The 22,768-nt window shown below is 36.1% G+C and overlaps 1 protein-coding gene and 1 pseudogene across 1 annotated transcript; one reads left to right on the plus strand and one right to left on the minus strand.

Moving 5' to 3' along the window:
• Nucleotides 1-1,438: 1,438 nt before the first annotated feature.
• LRRD1 (leucine rich repeats and death domain containing 1) lies at nt 1,439-15,766 on the plus strand. Its single transcript, XM_060019905.1, has 5 exons — nt 1,439-3,385; nt 4,510-4,708; nt 12,366-12,527; nt 14,640-14,757; nt 15,408-15,766. The coding sequence occupies exons 1-5, from the start codon at nt 1,439-1,441 to the stop codon at nt 15,592-15,594; spliced, it is 2,613 nt and encodes an 870-aa protein (XP_059875888.1). The 3' UTR covers nt 15,595-15,766.
• Nucleotides 15,767-20,451: 4,685 nt separating this feature from the next.
• On the minus strand, nt 20,452-21,799 carry LOC132430659 (S100P-binding protein pseudogene; annotated as a pseudogene).
• Nucleotides 21,800-22,768: the final 969 nt, after the last annotated feature.

The following is a 22,768-nucleotide window of genomic DNA, read 5'->3' on the forward strand; positions in this document are numbered from 1 at the left end:
GGTATATACCTGGAAAAGACGAAAACTCTAATTCAAAAAGATACACACACCCCAGTGTTCACAGCAGCACTATTTACAATAGCCAAGATATGGAAACATCCCAAATGCCCATCAACAGATGACTGGCGTAAGAAGATATATATACACAATGGAGTATCACTCAGCCATAAAAATGAATGAAATATTGCCATTTGCAGCAACATCGTTGGACCTAGAAAATATTATGCTTAATGAAGCAAGTCAGATAAAGACAAATATTATATGGTATCACTGATATGTGGAATCTAAAAAAATAATACAAATGAATATGTATACAAAACAGAAATAGACTCACAGACATCATAAACAAACTTATGGTTACTAAAGGGGAAAGGTGGGGGAAGGGATAAATTAGGAGTATGGGATTAACAGATACAAAGTACTATACATAAAACACATAAGCAACATGGATTTACTGTATCACACAGGGAACTATATTCAATATCTTGTAATAACCTATAATGGAAAAAAATCTGAAAAATATAACTGAATCACTTTGCTGTAACTTGAAACTAATACAATATTGTAAATCAACCATATTTCAATAAATAATAATAATAATAAGAAGGAGCAGTAAATATAGGGAGTTGTGTAGTCAAGTATTGGAGAACTGAAAAGGTAGAGGGGGAACTGCAGTAACATAGAGATAATAAATACAGGAAGTAGCTACCACCCTTAGGGATGATGGAACGAAGGGAAGAGGTTGGGTTATTAAAAACCACAAACTTGGAGGAGGGACCTACAGAGATGGGATCCAGACCTCTGAAGAAGGGTGCTGCCTAGTTGTGCAGGTTCCTCAAGAGTTAAACAAAAGACTTAAAGTCAGGCGTTAGTCCTTGAAAAGGTTGTTTTACTTCTACTTTTTATAGAAAGCATCCCCTTCTTTAAGGCATTTTACTTCCACCTATTGGAGAACTGTCATAACACACTGAATTTGTTGGGACAAGATGCTTCAATACCATATGTAAACCTACGATATCCACAATGAGAATGGTACTCTCTGCATGTGGCACGGGGGGGGGCCACTGGCTATTCCCTGTCTTCCAAAAATTTGCTGAGTTCTTTCATTCTCTCATGTATCCTTCCTCATTTTCTTTGATCTTTTTTATTCCTTTCTATAATTTTAATGTGGTATCAAGAGTATTGTGATAAATGCATGCAATCAATAAACTATCTTTAGCCAGAAATTATATATAAGTTAATTAGTTATAAATGTATTTTAATAATTATTAAATTACTTATTATAGAATAAAGTTGTATTAAAATTCATTTGTAATTTTAACAGCTTTATTATATCTCTTCACATCATTTGTTTTGTAGGTTCAAAGGAAAAAATTAAACATGAAAATTATAATTGAATTGCAATCTTGTATTGGTATAAAACATATCAGCAAAGAAGATGTCTGAAAAGAAGAGTACTTCAGAAGAGCTAGAGGATCTCACTAGTCAATTTAGGAAAGAATCTAGATCACGGTTAGTAGAGAAATCTGGAATTATTAAAGAAACATCAAACTCTCTAAAGGAAGCTTCTGATGGGACCACTTCCAACCAAATTTGTAAAGTGCGTCCTAGAAAAAATACATTAGGTATATGTGATGATACATCAACATCCTCCTCTGGAAGTAAGTCTAAGAGAAATGAAGAACAAAGGAAAACTCTTCAAGTTTCTGAAACAATTGCTACATATGACAGTTTGCAGTCAAAAAGTGAAATTTCACAAAGTTCATCACTATCAGTAACTAAGATGAGTGCTGAATATCAGGCTTTCGTTGACTCCCTAACTCATGAAACATTAGAAAAAATTAGTCCACAACTCTCTGAAGAAAATCAGAAAGGACTTGGCTTAGGATCAGATAAGTTTACAGTTAACCTCAAAGCCAAGGGTTTACAAGAATTCCCTAAGGACATTTTAAAAATCAAGTATGTAAAATATCTCTATTTAGATGAGAATGAAATCAAAAGTTTTAAAGGGGCAGACTCCAGTGATCTGCTAGGACTTGAAATTCTAACCATGCAAGAAAATGGGTTATCATCACTTCCATCTGAAATTCAGTTACTTCATAATTTACAGCTATTAAATGTCAGCCACAACCAAATATCACATATCCCTAAAGAAATATCACAGCTTGGGACTATCAGGCAACTGTTTTTAAATAACAATTGCATTGAGGATTTTCCTTCTGGCTTGGAAAGTCTTGGAAACTTGGAAATTTTAAATTTGGCTAAAAATAAGTTAAGACATATACCAGATACTCTCTCTAGTTTGAAAAACTTGAGGGCTCTCAATCTGGAATATAATCAGTTAACAGTATTTCCTAAAGCTCTGTGCTTCCTTCCAAAGTTAATTTTACTAAACCTTTCTGGAAACCTGATAAACAGTTTGCCAAAAGAAATTAAGGAACTTAAAAATTTAGAAATACTTTTACTTGATCACAATAAACTTACCTTTTTGGCCGTGGAAATTTTTCAGTTGCTCAAAATGAAAGAACTCCAACTGACAGACAATAAATTGGAAGTTATTTCACACAAAATTGAGAATTTTAGGGAACTTAGGATTCTAATACTTGATAAAAATTTATTGAAAGACCTACCAGAGAAAATTTCCCACTGCGTAATGTTGGAATGCCTTAGTCTTAGTGATAATAAGTTAACAGAACTTCCTAAGAACATACATAAGCTTAAAAATTTAAGAAAACTCCATATAAACAGAAATAATATCGTGAAAATACCTGAATATATTTCACATCTTAATAATATGTTCAGCCTAGAATTTTCAGGAAATTTAATCGCAGACTTTCCTATTGAAATAAAAAACTGTAGAAAAATAACTAAAGTTGAATTGAGTTATAATAGAATAATGTATTTTCCACTAGGTTTGTGTGCTTTAGATTCTCTTTATTATTTGGGTTTTAATGGAAATTATATTTCAGAAATACCTGTAGATATATCTTTCAGTAAACAACTGCTTCATTTAGAATTTAATGAAAACAAACTCCTAATATTTTCTGAGCACTTATGTTCTCTTATTAATCTTGAATACCTTGATCTTGGTAAAAACAAAATAAGGAAAATTCAACCATCTATTTCCAATATGGTATCGCTCCGTGTTCTTATTTTATGCTGTAATAAGTTGGAAACTTTCCCCATAGAAGTGTGTACTTTAGAAAATTTGCAAGTACTTGATCTTTCAGAAAACCAAATACAGACTATTCCTTCAGACATCTGTAACTTAAAAGGAATCCTGAAATTAAACATCTCAAGCAATCAATTTATATGTTTTCCTATTGAACTTTGCCAACTTCAATCACTGGAAGTGCTGAATATAAGCCAGATAAATGGGAGAAAGGTAAGAGATGGATATTTAGGACTTTGTGGGGAAGGCATGACTGAAGGGGATCAGAATCTAAGCTGTAGTGTGTGTGTGTGTTTAATTTAGCTGGAATACTTTATTTTGTAAAGGATAGGCTTTTTTTTAAAACCTCAAATGTGGCTTACAAATAAACTTTTCAACACAAGAGTTTTATAGGAAAATATTTCATTAAAATGAAATCCCAAGTAATTAAAGCTGACAATTTTATAGACTTATTTTTATTTCAGTTTAACTGTGAAAGGAGTTTTAAAGTTATGGATGTAATATAATTTAGAACTAAATTTTAATCTCCTTGAAGTTAGGGATTGTCTGTTATGCTTCTTTTATATATAGAAGAACACTGAGCACAATATCCAGTATTCACCTTGTTGTTTGATTATTTCTGAGGGGCCCATATATTCAAAACTCTTTTGTTCACTCATAGAACTTCCTTTATTTCAAACACCACTTGTGATGGCCTTAGTTTTTCTGACGATGCATATTTTTTCTTTGCCTTAGCAGAGTATCTTAATTCCTGTTACTTTGCAATACTTTTCATACTAGGAATTTTCATTTGAGGCTATATTGCCAAACTGTGTGTGTCCATTATAAAGAAATTTACTGAGCACTTACTCAAAATGCATCATGACTGGGAGCATGTATACAAAAAGGATAAAACATATATCATGTCATTTAAAAATCCAAGAAGAACACATAAGGGACTAATAAAAAGTAATGTTAATGAGAGTAGGAGTAAAGAGATCAAATATGGAAGAGAACAGTTTAGAAAGACTTCAGGGCGGAGAAGAAATCAAAGCAGGGTAAGCTTTAGGGATGGAAGAAAGGGATAAGGTGGCAACGAACACTGAGTGTTGGGAGAGTGAGGAAAGTGGTTAGCAAGCCACAGGGTTGAATTGGTAGCACTGGTCAGACTGGGGAAATACCTGCATGCTACACAATTTGTTGTGGGTTTTATTAAGCAAGGGAATCACAAAGACTTTGTGACATAATGAAAATATATCTTTTTTAGGACAAAAAAACTCTCCTTCCATTTTATTTTATTAAAAGTTTTAGTCATAGAAATATTTATTAAAAATATAATTGTTTAACCTTTGTTACAGTTAACAAGACTTCCGGAAGAGCTGTCTAATATGACTCAACTTAAAGGACTTGATATCTCAAATAATGAAATCAGAGAGATGCCAAGAAATATAGGGGAGCTGAGAGGTTTGGTTAGTTTAAATGCATACAACAATCAAATAAGATATCTGCCACCATCTTTTCTATCTTTAAATGCTCTCCAGCAACTAAACTTGAGTGGTGAGTGTCAAGCATAACCAATAAGCATAATAAATTAAGTTGAGTTTTGGTTTCTAGGTTGCAAATTTTGCTGACAAGACAGAATGGCAAACAGTCAACATCATGTATTAAGTGCCAATAGGAAGGAAATGGCTAGTGCAGGTACAGAAAATGAGAGCAAACCATAAGGTCCAGTTCCTTCCCTAAAAGAGGTTATAATCCAGCTGGGGAACCTGCACACATTTTCATTTCTTTTCTGTTTTCTCTGCCTATACCCAGTCATTCATTATTTCTTCCCTTTGTGAACCTGACCTCATCTCTCTCTCTTCACACACCTACCTACACAACCTTAGGTCAGCATTTTCTCTATTTTCCTTCTCTGCTGGCTCCTCGATCCCACTCCTACACCCTACAATACTCTAATACCTTACACTCTTTTACAAAGTAAATCACTTCAATAACAACAACAACAAAAAGTAAATCACTCACTCTAAAAATATCAGAATTCCCAAAGCTAGACTAGTATTTTTCTTAATAATTTTTATTATGAAATATTTCAAACTTACAGAAAAATAATAAACACCTATGTACTTACTCTCAGATATAAGGAATGCTAACATTTTGTGTTATTTACTTGAGATATTTTTGATTAAGAAATAAAATAGAATTGAAACTTTTTTTGTACTTCTCCCCAAACTAGAAGTAACCAGTGTACTGAAATTGATGTATATCTTTTTTTTTTTTGCGGTACGCGGCCTCTGACTGTTGTGGCCTCTCCCGTTGCGGAGCACAGGCTCCGGACGCGCAGGCTCAGCGGCCACAGCTCACGGGCCCAGCCGCTCCGTGGCATGTGGGATCTTCCCGGACCGGGGCACGAGCCCGTGTCCCCTGCATCGGCAGGTGGACTCTCAACCACTGCACCACCAGGGAAGCCCGATGTTTATCTTTTAAAAATAGAAGTGAAACTTCTTTTGTACTTCTCCCCAAACTAGAAGTAACCAATGTACTGAAATGGATGTATATCTTTTTTCTATCTATGTTTTTATACATATATATATCCATAACAAAATAACATTATTTAGAGTTTTAAATTTTATTATATCTTATACTATATGGTATGTAATTTACAATTCTGTAACTTGCTTTTTCATTTGTCATATTTCTAAAGTTAATCCATGTCAATGTATACATAGACCTATTTCATTCATTTTAAATGTTGCATAATATGTATAATATTCAATTACATGGTTAAACAACAATTAATCCATTATCCTGTTGATAGACAATTAGGTTGTTTCCAATTTGTTTGCTACTATAAATATCCCTGTACATGTTCCTAGTATACATCTGCTTGAGTTTTTCGAAGTGCATATAGCTGTAAGTAGAATCACTGGATCAGAGGTTATGTACATCTTCAACTTTACCAGATATGAGGAAATTTATGCCCATAGTGGTTGTACCAGCTAATCTCAAAAACAGCTGGGTTTCTAAAATTATATCTTTCAGTTGAAAGTAGCACTTATAACCAGAGCCCTGCACCTTCTTAAATTTAGAGGATTTCTAGATTAAAAACAAACTCATCTTTTGGGTGCACTAGTACCAGTAGTACAGTAAAACCTACAGTAAATATATCAATACTTAGATATAATGCAACTGGCATTTGTTTCCTGAATCCCCAGAACCCCTAGTAAGCTGGCTATGTAGGTATACATCAGTTTGCGATCACTTGCAATAAGGTACAATAACTCAGCCCTGCAATTTAAGTTTTTGGTCCCACTTTTGTATTTTGGCAAAGTTTCACTGTTTTTTAGGGAGGTTATCTATTTTGTCCAAGTGTAGGACACGCTTCACTCAGCTACTATTTGTGCATAAAAAAAAAAAAAGGCTGACCAGAGTCTTCTGACCCACTGGAGAACACAACTACCAATAGAAAGCACAGTTCTCTCGAGGTTTTCTAGTACAAGAATCAAGACAAAATAGGAAGATCACAGACTTTTCTGCAAGCTTAGCCAGTTCTCTGTTAGTCCCTATCAGAATTAGAAAAGTGTATCAGTCAGGATCCAGAAACCACACCTTAGTTAATTACTAAGTAAAATCTTCTTAACTGTTTAACTAAAAGGGTAAAGAGAGAATCCTAAGGTTATCACAAAAGTAGCAATGGCAGGAAGCAATAACCGTCTTATGGCTAAGGGAATAAAATGAAGAATTTGGAATTATTAAAACTTATAAGTTTGGAAGAGGGGTCACGCAGTGGTGAAACTCGGAAGTCTGAGGATGAAGTACTGCTTGCCTGGTGCTTGTTCCTCTGAGCTTGGGGATGGTAAGTGTGTGTTTGTGTAGGGGTGTGTGTGTGAGAGAGAGAGAGAGAAAGAGAGAGAGAGAGAGAGAGGAGCTAGTTCTGCAAGTGTTGGGAAAACTGCAAACTGCATTCACCTGTTATATGGGCAGGAACTGCTGCCGGTGGGGTAAAAGAGTGTTGCTGGTGTGACACTCAAGGAAAAACAGTCAAGGAGCCCACGAGATGGGTTTGGATCTAAGAGATCCAAAGTATGGACTAGTATTTTCTAGTCCATACCCATCTAGTCCAAACCCATCCAAGAGATGGGTTTGGATCTAAGAGATAATCGCTACACAACTGGCATGCCCACAGTCTCCAGCTTTCCTTGCCAGATTTGAAGTTATAATCTGTTTCCTCCATTCATGAAACGAAGCTAACAGGAATACCCACGTCATAGATTTGGACTGAATGAGACTTTGAAAGCTGGTAGCATCTTCATTATTCAGACAAAAGACATTTATATACAGTCTTGAGAATTAGTCCCCTCTGTCACTAACGCTAGTGGATTTAGGAAGATAACCACTTTGAACCTCAGTTTTTCCATCAGCAAGATAGGAAAGCTATAACTTCTGTTTGTTCATAGAATCGTGGAAATATAAGTTAAAACTTATGAAAATATTTTGATAAATGTGAGACATTATACCAGTGAACAGGATTTATAGATTAATTCCTTGCTTTCCTCAAAGCACAGACTTTGAAGTAGGACATTATTTAGAATTCTAACTCCATCATTCACATCAGCTAGATTATCCAATTTGCTGGTATAGTAATGTTCCCAGTACTCTATAATCTTTTATTTCTGTAGAATCAGTAGTAATGTTCCCATTTTCATTTCTGATTTTAGTAATTTGAGTCTTGCTTCTTTTTTCTTAGTCCATTGAGCTAAAGCTAATGGACTAAAGCTAATTTGTCAATTTTGTTGATCTTTTCAAAGAACCAACTTTTGGTTTTGTTGATTCTATTGTTTTTCTATTCTCTATTTCATGTATATCTGCTCTAATCTTTATTGTTTCCTCCTTCTGATAGTTTTGGATTAATTTGCTTATCTTTTTCTAGTTCATTTAGGTGTAAAGTTATTAATGTGAGATATTTCTTCTTTTTCAGCTATAAATTTCATCCTAAGCACTGCTTCTGTTGCATCCATAATTTTTGGTTATCGTTTTCATTTTCATTCATCTCTTTGTATTTTATAATTTCCTTTTTGATTCCACCTTTGACACATTGGTTGCTTAAAAGTATGCTGTTTAACTCTGTAAATTTTCCAGTTTTCCTTCTATTATTTTTCATAGTTTCATTCCATTGTGGTCAAAGAAGATATATTGTATGACTTTTTTCAGTCAATTTTAATTTATTGAGACTTGTCTTGTGGCTTAATATATGGTCTATCATGGAGAATGTTCTATGTGCACTTGAGAAAAATATGTATTCTGCTGTTGGAGTGTTCTATGTATGTCTGTTAGGTTTAGTTGCTTTATAGTGTTGTTCAAGTGCCCTATTTCCTTACTGACCTTTTGTCTAAATGTTCTATCCATTATTGAAAGTGAGGTATTATAGTCTCCATCTATTACTGTAGAACCACTTGTTGCTCCCTTCAATTCTGTCAATATTTGTCTAATATGCTTTGGGGTTTTGCTGTTAGGTATGTATATACTTATAACTGTTATATCTTCTTAATGTAATGATCCTTTTAAAAATATATACTGTCCTTTGTCCTTTATAACAGTTTTTGACTTAAAGTCTATGTTATCTGATATTAGTAAAACCACCCCAACTCTTTGGTTAGTATTTGCATGGATATCTTCTTCTGTCCTTCAATACCTGGAGCCATAAAAGAAAATACTACTTTCCCAGTCTTTGCAGCTTAGCTCTATGCTGGGGCACTTCAATGCTAAGTCAGGCCACCTATGACTCTGCCTTAGCCTTCTTCGCCTGATTGTGTGAAGCCCAAAAATCCACCACAGGCACAAACCTAGGATTCTCTCAGTTCTCTTCTGTGCATGTGTTCAGTCCTAGATATGCTTACTGTACTCCATTTCCCCCAGGATACACCATGGCCCTTCTCAGCCATTATTCCCCCAAGAAACTCCCTCTTCAGCCTCCTCCTTCCTGGGCTTTTGGATCTGTTTGCTGCTTTCCCTGTCTGCTGTTCCTTGCCCCAGGTAGGCTCAGACATGTGTGTCTTTACATGTGACAACAACTTGCCATTCAGGAAGGCAGCTCCATCCTGAGTCGGGGGAGCAAAACAAAAGTCAGTCTCTGTGTCAAGCCCTCGGGGAATCAGCAGACAGGTCAAAATGCAAAGCCTCAGTATTAAAAGAACAAGGTCCATGTTGGCTTTCTGGCACCAGCAAGCTGCACCAGGAATGCAGGCTGCCCTCCCCACAGCTGTTGCTGCCATGCTGGGAAATGGAGGGTGGTATGGAGACGAGTGAAAAAGCCACAGTGCTCTCTTACCAAAATTCTCCTGCCTTTTTCTTCATTGAGCAGTATCCTAGTAACCGTAAAATTCTGGATTAAGTTCCAGAATTCTGAGAAAGCTGATTCTATCAGCCCTTTCCAGCTTTTGATTGTTTCAATTGGAGGGGCTGATATTTTGAGAGGCCTACTCTGAATTTTCTGTGGCATTCATTCCAGGTGTGTTTTTCATGTTTATTTATACTGCTTGGATTTTGCTGTTTCTGGTCTATATATTCATGTATTTTACTACATTGGGGGACTTTTTTTAACTGTTATTCCTTCAAAATTTTTTTCTTCGTCATTTTCTTTCTCTACTCCAATTTCCTTTACATGTTGTCCTACAAATCCCTAAAGTGCTCTCTCTCTCTCCGTGTGTGTGTGTGTGTGTGTGTGTGTGTGTGTGTGGTGTACACAGAGCTTTCAGCATCTCATATTGATCTGCCTTCAAGTTTACTGACTTGTCTATCATTTCTATCCTATTGTTGTCTCTCCAATTAATTTTTAATTTCAGATACTGAAATTTTCAGTTCTAGCATTTCCATTTTTCCTTTTTTATAGTTTATATTTCTCCTCCAAGATTTCCTTTTTTTTTTTTTTTCGGTACGCGGGCCTCTCACTGTTGTGGTCTCTCCCGTTGCGGAGCACAGGCTCCGGACGCGCAGGCTCAGCAGCCACGGCTCACGGGCCTAGCCGGTCGGCGGCATGTGGGATCTTCCCGGGGCACGAACCCGTGTCCCCTGCATCGGCAGGCGGACTCTCAACCACTGCGCCACCAGGGAAGCGCCAAGATTTCCTATTTTTTTTCATTCATTATAAGAATATCTTTCTTTACATTCTTGAACATCATTGTATTAGCTGCTTTAAAATTCTTATATGTTGACTACAGCAATTGAGTTGTATTTTTCTCTTGGGAGTGAGCCACATTTTCTTTTTTCTCTGTTTTGAATCGTGAACTCTATAATCAATTCTGTTTCTCTCCAATGTTGATATTTGTTTTTGTTGCTATTGTTGCTTCATCAGGCACTTAAGTTGCTGGACTAAAAATACAAACTCCTTCCCTGCAAATGGCAGCTCCTTAGATCTCAGTTCAGTACTTTTAGCCATTAGCTGTTATATCAGTTTTCTATGGGTATGTGACAAGTTTCCACAAACTTTCGCTTCTTAAATTAATAAAATATTTATTTCACACAGTTTCTGAGGGTCAGGAACCCAGGAGGTGTTTAGCTGACTTGTTCTATCTCAGAGTCTTGTATGAGATTGCAGCCAACCTGTTGGCTGGTGCTGCAGCCAGGCTTGATTAGGGCTGGTGGATTTGCTTCAAAGCTTATTTATGTGGCTACTGGCAGCAGGCTTTAGTCCCTTGCCATATGAGCCTCTTTATGACATGGCAACTGGTTTTCCCCAGAGCTAGTGATATCAGGGAGTGAGACAGAATATACTTAAGTCAGAAGCAGCACACACTCCAAGAAGCAATGAGCAACTCTAGTACCCAGATCTTGGTTTCTAAATACCTTTCTTCACTAAAAGGAACCAGGTTCCTTTAATTTTGGCTAAAATAATATAACCATAAATATATATAAATAGCACAAAGGCAAACTTTAGGCCAGTTCCTCTTGAAATGATTACAAATTCTTACTTTGTCAGTTATCACAGTTTTACTTTTTATGTCAGGTTTATATTAGATTAAGGTGGTTTTTTTTTTAAAGATCAAAAAACATTTTTTTAAAGATTTTTTTTGATGTGGACCATTTTAAAAGTCTTTATTGAATTTGTTATAATATTGCTTCTGTTTTTATGTTTTGGTTTTTTGGCCGTGAGTCATGTGGGATCTTAGCTCCCTGATCAGGGATCAAACCTGCACCCCCTGCATTGGAAGGTGAAGTCTTAACCACTGGACTGCCAGGGAAGTCCCACAGATTTGAAAAAAATTTGAAAAAAATTATATTTAGGGAAGTTGGAGCTTAATCTTCACTCCTTGAGGGTGGACCAGACTTCGTAACTCAGTTCTAAAGAATAGAGTATGGAATGGAGAAAATCAAAACATTACATTAGAGAAACCTGGAAGACACTATTTTAGCCAAGGGATAACGTTTAACATGCTAGTGGTGTCTTGTGGATGTCAGGTATCTCTGGTGTGATGAGAGCACTTCACCTCTGTGGTATTCTTTCCAAAAACCCATAACCCCCGTCTATTCATGAAAAAATATACCAGATAAACTCATATTAAGGAATATTCTACAAAATACCTAACTTGTACTACTCAAAACCATCAAGATCGTGAAAAACAAGGACAGGCTGAGGAACTGTCACAGACCAGAAGACATAACTGTATGCAGTGTGCTATCCTGGAATGGATACTGGAACAGAAAAAGGACATTGATGGAAAATATAATGAAATTCAAAAATGTCCAAAGCTTATTTAATAGTAATGTGCCAATGTTAAAGTTTCTTCGATTTAAAAATGTAATACAATAATGTGAGATGATAACATCAGGGAAAACTAAAACTAGATGAAGAGTATACAGGAACTCTACAATTTCTGCAACTTTTCTGTAAATCTGAAATTATTGCAAACAAAGTTTATTAAAAAAATTACCATCTCACTTACTCTGTAAAGTCCTTTCCTGCATTATAAGAGGAAAGCCTCCTTCTCATTTTGTCATTCTCTATGAGAAAAAGGAATCATTGCTCTGTTTCTATACTTTCTCCTTTTCATTCCTAGCAAGTGGACAACAGTAAGAACTTATGTTTTGCCAGCATTGTGAGGCTCCTCTGATACTTTGTCAGTGAGACACAGTAGATGCCCTTTACATAGTTGTTATTTGTCTCTATAGTTTTCTTTTACAGAAGGATATAATTCAATTGTAATTTTTTTTCTACTAGGAAATAATCTGACAGCTCTGCCTAGTGGTATCTACAAGCTTTTTTCACTGAAGGAGATAAATTTTGATGATAACCCTTTGCTGAGACCTCCAGTGGAAATCTGTAAAGAAAAACAATTGTGTACTATTGCATGCTATCTACAGAGGGCAGATGAGAGAGATGGTAGGTGATGAGTGATTGGCTAGCTTACAAATCATTTTCTGGCATCTATAAATTAACAAATAGTTTGCTTTAATCAGAGGCTTTCAATCTGGCAGAGACTTTCAAATATTTATCGTCTACCCTTTCCTGAAGGCTAGGAGTTTATTTTGGTAATTTTGATTATTTAATCTGGGTCTACACAATTTGAACCATTGAAAACAGGTAAATTTAAGTCACAGGTGAGCTGCTTCCCACCTACTGGCCTCAATGTACTTCAAGAGATTTTTCATCATGGTTGTGGCCAAACTCAGAGAATCTACATACAGATTTTTTCATCAGTTCTGATCACCATATGTAGTTGTTCTAAAAGTTGTATTTTGCCTTGAAGGAAGTTCATAGATCCTTTACATTGATGCCAGTCAGTTCTTGGCTCATTATGATCACCTGTCTGTAATCTTTGGGCAGTCTTCATTCCTTCTGTTCTTAAGAGCTCCTTTGGTAGTTCCTGATTACTTCAGAGAGTGGGTCCATTTTCTTTAAATGCCCTTTCACCAGACCAGATGGAGACTGGTTTCTCCAAGCCTTTGGGATGGAAGTTTCACTATCCAGTTCTTTCCCTGGGTTTGGGTTCCCAACAACTAACCTTTTTTCTGGAACTCTAACTTTGCCGCTCATTGTCAATCCTCAGAGTAGATTCATATTTTGGTCCTCCAATTTAATGCCGTATTTAAGTATTAAATCAATTTAATGATCCAGATTTGGGGAAAGAGAATATATACAACTATCAGGACCCTGTCTATGTAATCAGGAGGCTTATATCATCATAATCTTATAATCTATTGAGACGGTCACTAAAAATGTACAGTCCTCTGTAAGCCACAATATGTATGGCTACCATTCAGAATGTTTTGCAAGATGTGGGCCTCACGGATGGAAGGAACCTAAGCAATAAAAAGTCACTGTAGGTGTTTTCTCTAACTTGCTAGGCAAGTTGGTTCTGCTAATTATTATTAAAAAGGGGATATTTAATGGTAACTTTATTTTTATAAAACAAAGCTTTTAGGGGTTTCCAAGGATCTATAAAGTATTCCTGTTAGGTAACAGTACTTTAGAGAAGGTCTGTAAAGTTACATGATTGAACGTCCTTGTTAAAATTCTGTTACTCAAGTTCCTGAGGAAGGAAGATTCATGTGGTTCTAGCCTCTTTGGGGAAAGTTCAACGGGCAATGACAACAGATGAAAGTCAGCAAAAACAAGAGAATCCAAGCCATTTATCTCCTTTCTTTATTCCCACGGGGCCTTCATACTGCAGGCTTGGCACCGAGAGAAATTGGAAAGGAAGTCATCATAGGAGATGTTAATTCTGCAATTAAGAAAGAACATGGGGTCTCTTCCTTACAATTTCACTTAGGAGATTGGATTTTCAATTATCTCATTAGCATAAAATCTAGCCTGAGGGATTAATGGTATGGATAAAAATTTAAAAACAGAAAGCATAGAACAGATTTGAGATGACTACAGAGGAGTGGCAGATGACTGGTTCTTGAAAATTCTCAAATTACCTTGGTTAACAAAAAGTGGATCTAAAAAAAAATGGATCTATTTCAAATTACCTAGAAGCTTTTTTATAAACTAAAAATACACTACTTATATCTAAGCCAACATTCATTAAATAAGTGATGTGAATATAAAATAAGCATACATATATATATATATATATATATATATATATATATATATACACACCATATTTATAGTAGATTTGAACTTGGTTTCTCAGGATGGTACCAAAAGGAGCATATTAAAAAGTCAGAATTGAAGGAAGGAGCTAAATTCATTTCAAATCCTGAAAGAATTAAAGGGTTTGATGATCACCTTGAAGTTGCTTATAATATCCTTTTAAATAGACATTTTATATTATTTATGTTTAGGGTTATTCAGATTTTAGAAGAAATGGAATAAATGGTTCAAATTTCAGTTTGTGTGTTAGAGCTGCACTTTAGTTTTCAATCTTATTTGATATGTACATCTTATAGCAGCACAGAAGTAAAAAACCTAGCTATAATATTAACTCAGAATAGAGTATGTTTTTCAAAAGAGATGACCTAAATTTTCTTTTATGTTCAAATGTAGAGAAAATCTTAGCGAAGATCTTCAAGATAGTTGCCAACAATATTACTGAAACAAATTTTCAATTTTTGTGTCAAAAACTAAACCTGGCAATCACAGAAACTGATAAGTCTACAATGAGGTATGTATGAATGACAACATGTAGTATAAGCTTATTCTCATGTTCTGATTTATATCATATTGATATTACACGGTTTTGAAACATTCATATTAACATGAACTCTAATTTGCTGTAAAAGACTGATTTTAGTTTATTATATATTTGAGATCCATATGGGTATAGTAGTTTTAAGCAAGTACTCTGAGGATAGACTGCTTGGCTTTAAATCCCAAATAGTTTTGTGATCCTGGATAAGTCCCCTAACTTACCTGTGCCTCAGTTTCTTTACTGGTAAAATGGATAGACTTATCTAAGAGAGCTGTCATGAGATCAAGTTATAAAGCATGTAGCATTGTAGCAGTAATATACTGGTTTATAGTAAACAGTCCACAATTATTTTGAGCTCTTGAGTAAATCTCTCTTAGAATCAAATGTTAATTGAATTGTTGATTTTCTTCAAGGAAACAAGGGATGGCATGAGACTAACATTCACTTACTATGTATGTGCCAAACTCTGTGCTAAATTTTTATATAGACTATCTTCACCAATTAATTTAATCCTCACTTCACTCTGGTAAACTAGGTTGAAAACCTAGATATATAATACTGATGTAGTTTAAAACAGTGTTCTTAATTGATAATTAAAATAATTATTATTTCAAAATTTTCAGCACTGTTTCATTAAGTGAGAGAGTCCACCGAACACTTGATAAGTGGAAAACGGAAAATAACAACTTGTCAGTAACCACTGCTGCTCTAAGAGACCAACTAACTCGGGCACTAACTATGATAGGAGCATATGAAATTATGGACAAAATAACGGCTTTAAAACTTTTTACATGTGCAGTTAAATTCTGAACAGTGTATCCAGAATAAGAACTGAGAACTTATGATGCACTTATATAATTGAAACCGGATACAAGAGAATTGCACGTCATGTTTCTTTTCGTGTATTCCTAAGAGATGATGACAATTTATGGCTACCACTCTAGTGTCATCATAATAAAATATTACAGACACCATTTTATGTATTTATTCTGTTGCCTCTCTACCCTTCCTTCAGAGATACAGATATAAAGAAGCTGTTCTTAAGCTAATATAAATCCTTAGGCACTCTTATCCCTACTGGAAAAAGTTTAAAAATAGAGAAGGATTGGAGGCATAGGCATTATACTTGTCAACCAATATTTCATGTTGCACTTCCAAAACAACAACAAAGACAATAAAATAATATGGTGCTTAAATCCAACCTGCAAGATTAAGTCCTTTGTTTAATTTGGTCTCACATCACAAAGTTTCTGTATCTTTTAAGTAGAAAGTTATCTTATAAAGTTAACAAAAACTGCACTATGTCTAGAATATTCTTAAATCACTTGGAAACCCAATACACTAGTTTAAGTGAGTGAAAAGTGAAGAATCCAGAAGTATCATTAGTTTCACACGTGGCTGGTGTGATGGTTAATGTTCTCAGCTGGCGGCAAGGTACTTCCATAGAACATTGAAATGGGAAGGATCTTGGAAACTATCATTTTACAAATAAGAAAATTAAGACCTAGAATAACTAAGTGATATAAACCAGGTTCTCTACCCTTCATTCAGAGATACAGATATAAAGACCAGAAAATTTTCTAGGGGTAACTTTGGTCTGAAGAGAGAAAGAGAGAGAGAGAGAGAGAAAGCTGGATAACATCAGAACAATGAAAGCACTTTCATTGTGCCCAGCTCTTATCGTCTCTTGCCATATTGCTACAACAGCCTTTTAAACGGATGTCCTATCCTATAGACTCACCCAAACCATACTGTATTTTGCTGCCAGATTTATCTTTTAAAAACACAGATCTAACCATATCAACCTCCTGATCAAAATTTAAAATTATTTCTTTTATAGCCTAGATCACTCCATTCTTTCCCCATTATTCTCCAGTCAAGCCAAGCTTTTCGAAACTCCTCAGATATGCTATGAACTCTCATTCTCTCGTTTGCCTTTACTCTTATTTCTGCATGGAACATGTTCTCCTTTTCTCTGAATACCTACCTCTCCTGGCTAATTTCCATGCATCTTCCCTAAGACTTAGCCTAGATCATATCCTCTCCCCTCTCCCTGAGATCAAATCTTGGAACAAAAATAAGATTTGCAATGTAATTACAAAAATATCTAGAAAATAATGGTTATGAGAACTTATTTCTTTAATTATTATGCTATAAATATATTATACAATAATATTCATAACATTAGTAATGAAAGAATAAAAGCAATTTGAAATAATTAAGCATATACTAGAGCAAAACATGACTCAAAGACCAAATATATTAAATCTATGACAGGCGAAATTTAAATCTCTAATATAGCAGCCATATTAAATACTGTAGTTAACTGTGTGTTCATGTTGGTACATGACAGAATCTGCCACTTTGCAATTGGACTTCCTCCTCTCCTATTTTTGATGAACTTGATATTATATCAATATCTTGGAAACTGATGTCTAGATCCTGAAAGATTTCCCATAAAATATTTTTTGTATAGTTACATTTTGTTTTTTAATCGGTCTGACAATTTTAGCTTTTTGATTTGAGTATCTATTTCCATTTAATTACTGATATTTTGGGGTGGGTTTTTAAGATATATTCACATGCCATAACAGTCATCTTTTATTTTTAACAGTCATCCTTTTAAAGTGTATAATTAGTTGAGTTGTGTACCTTTCACCACCATCTAATTCCAGAATATTTTCATCACTTCAGAAAGAAACCCCAGGACCATTAGCAGTCACTCTCCATTTTCCCTTCCCCCTGGCCCCTGGCAACTAATAATCTGCTTTCTGTCTCTATGGATTTGCCTACTCTAGATGTTTCATATAAATGGAATCATATAATACATGACCTCTTGTTGGAGCATGCATCAATATTTTATTCCATTTTATGGCTGAATAATGTTCTATTGTATTCTGTTTATCCATCAGTTGATGGAAATTTGGGTTGTTTCCACGTTTTAGTTGCTATGAACATTCATTTACAAGTTTTTGTTTAAACATCTTTAAAAAATTATTTTGGGTGTATAACTAGAAGTGGAATTCCTGGGTCATATGATAACTCTATGTTTAACTTTTTGAGGAACCATCAAATGGTTTTCCACAGTGGCAGAACCCATTTCTATTCCCATCAGCAATATATGAGGGTTTCAATCTCTTCACATCCTCTCCAACACTTGTTATTTTCATTAAAATTTTGTTTTTTATTATACACATCCCATGACATGGTATCTCATCGTGATTTTTTTTTCACTGACAAGAACTTTTATTTCTTTTTAATGACATTAAACACAACTGCTACAAGGGGAAAAACATGATAAAGAGGAGGCACCAAACTTCAGTTTCATAATTGATCCTGACAACAACCAAAGTAAATTGGGGTCCGCATTAGATGCAAAACTACAGGTTATTTCAGGCTCTTTACTTACAAGTAAACTATGTAAACAGCACATTCATACTCTGTATTGTCAAGATCCCTGTGGCGAGAAGGTCATCACAGATGAAGAAGGCTAGGTAGGCAGTTAAATGCACACAATGCTTATGCAAATAAAACAACATGGCAAGAATTCTACATGAAAATTAGACTTAGAGGCCAACACCAAATATGAGATATGTAGCTTTTAAAAACAGATTAAAACTCTAGATTCTACCCACTACTGTCTTTAAGGCAAACATGCCTAATGATGAGTTTTCTTTGGCTTTGTTTTTCTTCTTAAAGAATACCACGTTAACTGCTAGGGAACAGTTTTCTCCTTCCCCAGTCTAACAGATTTAAGTAAGCTGCTAAAGCTTTGGAAAAACAGAATTATTTGAGCAAAGACAAAATGTGATTGTCACATTTTCTCGTTAACCCGTCACTCATTTGATTTGGCAAAAGTGATGCTCCCATTACATATCAGTCTTAAACCCTCCTGTACCAGGGAGGCAGGAACACGAGTCTTAGACTTTTGCCTAAGCAAAAGGCTGTCCCTTTACTCCTTGGTTATCTGTGGGGAACAAGACAACTGCAATGCTAGTTATTCCAGTAACAATGAATTCTAACTATGCTATAGTTCCAAAGGTGGATGTTTGTCCCATTCCACCAAGCTAATTTACGGAAACCTGGAGAAGTGACTGATATAGGCAATGCCAACTGAAATAACAGATTTTGACTCTTGCCTTTGAACAGAACTCTTCCCCTTTGCATTTTGGTCCCAGACTCTAAACCAAATGTTGAAGGAAAAGAGAATCCTTGACTGGATAGAAATAGTTAACACTTAGGGATGTCCATCTAAGTTTACTGGTAACTATGACCAAGTTTCTCCCAAGTCAGTTTCTAAAGCAGGGTAGGATGTTTAAGATGGGTTACTGGCATACAAAGATGGGGCTTATGGAAGAACAAAACCAGACAGAGGCAGTGAGACCAGTATCACAGGCCGTGCTATAGCAACTAGGTACAACCTTCACAGAGAGTGAACAGCAGCACAAATGCCAGACATCTCCCAAGAGATGTCTAGAGCTGTCTGTAAAGAGAATAACAAACTCCTAAGACATCCATTAAGATAGCTGCACATAGCATTACCCTCAAGATCAGGTAATGCTTTGAGCACAGGCTTAATCAAAACTATTTTAGATCCACTTTAGTAGTTTTGTAAAACTGTACATCAGAGATTTGACCAAGTAAGGAGATGGTAACATCCTGGACCAAAAGGCACCTCTTATTAACTAATAATGGAGACAAAAGACAGCTTCTCCAAAGTCTCTCCCACAGGATGGAAGCTCACTGACTAATATGTCAACTCATACTTGAAGTTGGGGTTCAGCAGATGAAACTGAAGACCAACTGACACCTCTCAATAGCACTGCTTTCTGGCCTGTCCTAGAGTCAAGACTCTGGGTAGGTGGTTCTTCAATAATGAGTACAGTAAGGCTTTTCTTAAGAGGCATATCTATGTCTAACAGGATACAGGAATATGCTGGTAGAGCCCTAAGGTCACTGGGGAAAAAAGAAGGAAAATCCTTGAAGAAAGGCAGAGAAGGCAAACAGTCACAAGACTGCAAATCAACAGGGGTTGTTAGTCATCAACAGGGGTTGTTAGTCAACAGGGGTTGTTATTGCTATTCTTCTATTAGAGTTAAGATGTACAAGATTTGTAAACACTATTGTGCAAAATAAATTTAATGAAGAATAAAAAAAAAGCCAAAAAATAAAGGCAGCTAGTAGGTACAAAAAGAAGAGAAGATTTACACTTTTAATTTGTCCTTTCAACTCTTCAGATGTGCTGGATTACCAACTTTTAAAATACTGACAGGTATTCGGAGATTCAAATAAAAAAAGTAAGAGGGGTTGCTAAAAGTGACTTGTATCCATTTATAAGTCACCAGCAATAATTAACACTGGCTTGCAGCCTGATAAAGAATCTCTTCCTCATAGGAGATTAAAAGATGATTTCTTCTGGGCACCAGAAGTAGACTTCACCTCTGCACAGAGGTGGGTGTTTTGCTTGAGCCTGGGTGTTTTGACTTAATGCTGGCTTTCAGGCGGTAGCCACCTTCAATTTAAATTAAAAAATTAAAACTATATCAACTCAACACTGCTTAAATGCATAGACACACACAAACAGGAAGGACCTTATACAAAAAATTTCAAGTCAGCAATGGGCATTTCCAAAAGGTGACAAGTTCTTTAAATAAAAATGTTGTGAAAAATAAATTTTAAAATCTACAAAGCACAAAGCAGCAGAAGATGAGATGCTGCTCTGGACAGGACCCTGGATAGGGACCTTCATTGCTGATGGGAGGAGACAAATGGACTGTACAGGAAATCTGGTAGACGCTGGAACCGATGGTGGCTTCACATGTTCCCGTCAACCCACTGAGTCAGATTGTATTTTTGCAGAGATTTCTGTTGGAACCAGGCATAGTTTCACCTGGTGAGGTCCAAAGGATGCTGCCATTTTGGGTTCTGTATGTGATAAACGTGATCCATCAAGGCACACAGCTCCCCCAAGGTACCTTGGTTAGAGTTCACTGGGTCTTCTATATGAGCAATGACATTCCTGAGATAACTTTGCTTCTGCTTTTTTAGATCTGATGGTGAAAACGTCAGAATATTAGTCCTTGTTTTGGTTTGCAGAACAGGAATGACCTTGCCTAGTCTTTTTTCATGTACCTTCAGCTTCCCAGAATCTTTGTCAAGAAAATGTTTGTTTGATGAACTGGAAACAACTGGAAACCTCATTTCAAAACTTGATTTATGTGATCCATTTCTCCAGGATGACCCCATATTAGAAGGAGTCTTTGAATGGTTCAATATCTGAGAGGTTACAGGTGTAGGCTTCTTACTGTTAGATATATTTTTATCAGAGACAGTTTGTTGAAACTTACTGTTTGAAGAAGGGAGTGGGGGCCCATCATAGGCAGAATTATTGGGGCTGATCCCTTCAGATTCTGTGAAAACTGTGCTCTCACTTAGGCTAAGACCATCTTCTCTCATCTCTTCTCCAAGGGAGGAGGGTTTTTCAGTAACTTCGGATGTATCAGTCTTGTCCTTATCAAGTGCAACATCACAAACTGTTGGATCAAATGGTGCAACTGTAACTTTTATAAGATTCTTTTCTAGTGCAAAGCGTCTGTTCAATGGTTTAGTAGGAGTTGGTCCATGACCAGCTGATGTATTTAGTTGAGGTAGTTTGAAGAGGCCAGAGGTCTCAGCTTCTGGTCCCAAGCTGTACAATGAATTTTTCTCTTGGGGAGTATCAAGTGGAATTTGACTCCCTTTCCCTCCCTTCTCAACATTCCTGCTGTCATCGTTAGACAAGCCTCCTCCCCAAGAAAAGTGCTCATTTGATAGGTCATCATCCTTCAAAAGCTCCTGAATCTTCCTCCGTGAAACTGAAATGGCCATCATCTTTTCCATCAGACAGTTCCAGCAAGGAGTCATCCAATCCATCCTCATCCAAGGAATCCCAACAAAATGGGGCATTGTCTTTAGGCAAGGTACCAGAAGATTGTTCAGAGGGCACTAGTGAGCACATCATACTGTGTGAAGCTGCTGGTGTGATCTCTGCCTTTGCCACGAGGCCAAATGGAAAAAGGGTTCAGCTCCTGCTAGCTGTTCCTTTCAGGAGACTTATCAAAATGATTGACTCCCACCTTCGAAGTTTGTGGTTGTGAAGCACAAGTATCACAGGCACTGGGGCTTAGCAGCCATATTTCTGAAAGAGAAGCTCTTTCTGAGCCACTACCCCTACTCTCCAACTCCTTCCAAAAGGTCTAGTACTGGGAGTTCCCAGGTAGTCCAGTGGTTAGGATTCCACACTTCCCCTGCAGGCGGCATGGGATCCCAAATGCTCACTGGAAGAAAAACATCATTACTTGCAAACTTTACTATGAACACAAAGGACCACTATTCTTCATAACCACTGAAAACATCAATTCCTATGGCACATGACATCCACAGGCACAGAGCTGGCTCTTCTGAGCTTCTCTCATAGAATTTTCCAATAGGTCAGATTATTTTGAAGCAAATCCCAGGAATCACATCATTTCATCTCCAGAAGCCGGGCTGAAGCCTAGGTGAACGACTGCACCTCACTCTGTCCCATGCGTCATTTTATCCTCTCATTGTGATTTTGATTTGCAGTTGCCTCATGGCTAATGCTGTTGAGCATCTTTTAATGTGCTTATTGGCCATTACTATATCTTCTTTGGAGAATTATCTATTCAGATTCTTTGCCTATTTTTAAATTGGGTTATGTTTGTCTTTATTGAGTTGTAATAGCTCCTTTTGTAGTCTAGATACAAGTCCCTTATCAGATGTATGATTTACAAAAATTTTCTTGCATTCTGTGGGTTGCTTTTTCATTTTCTTGATAGTGTCCTTTGAAGTATAAAAGTTTTAAACTTTGATTAAGTTCTATTTACCTACTTTTCTATTGCTTGTACTTTAGGTGTTACATATAAGAAACCATTTTCTAATCCAAGATCATGAAGATTTACACCTATGTAAGTCTATATTAATA

Source organism: Delphinus delphis, chromosome 9 (assembly GCF_949987515.2).
Source record: "Delphinus delphis chromosome 9, mDelDel1.2, whole genome shotgun sequence".
NCBI lineage: Eukaryota > Metazoa > Chordata > Mammalia > Artiodactyla > Delphinidae > Delphinus > Delphinus delphis.

Bases quoted from the DNA above. Each gene is read 5' to 3' on its own strand.
- LRRD1 (XM_060019905.1), top strand. From the start codon at position 1,439: ATGTCTGAAAAGAAGAGTACTTCAGAAGAGCTAGAGGATCTCACTAGT. The intron at 4,709-12,365 runs GTGAGTGTCAAG...TTTTTCTACTAG, and splicing joins CCAGCAACTAAACTTGAGTG to GAAATAATCTGACAGCTCTG. The intron at 14,758-15,407 runs GTATGTATGAAT...CAAAATTTTCAG, and splicing joins ACTGATAAGTCTACAATGAG to CACTGTTTCATTAAGTGAGA.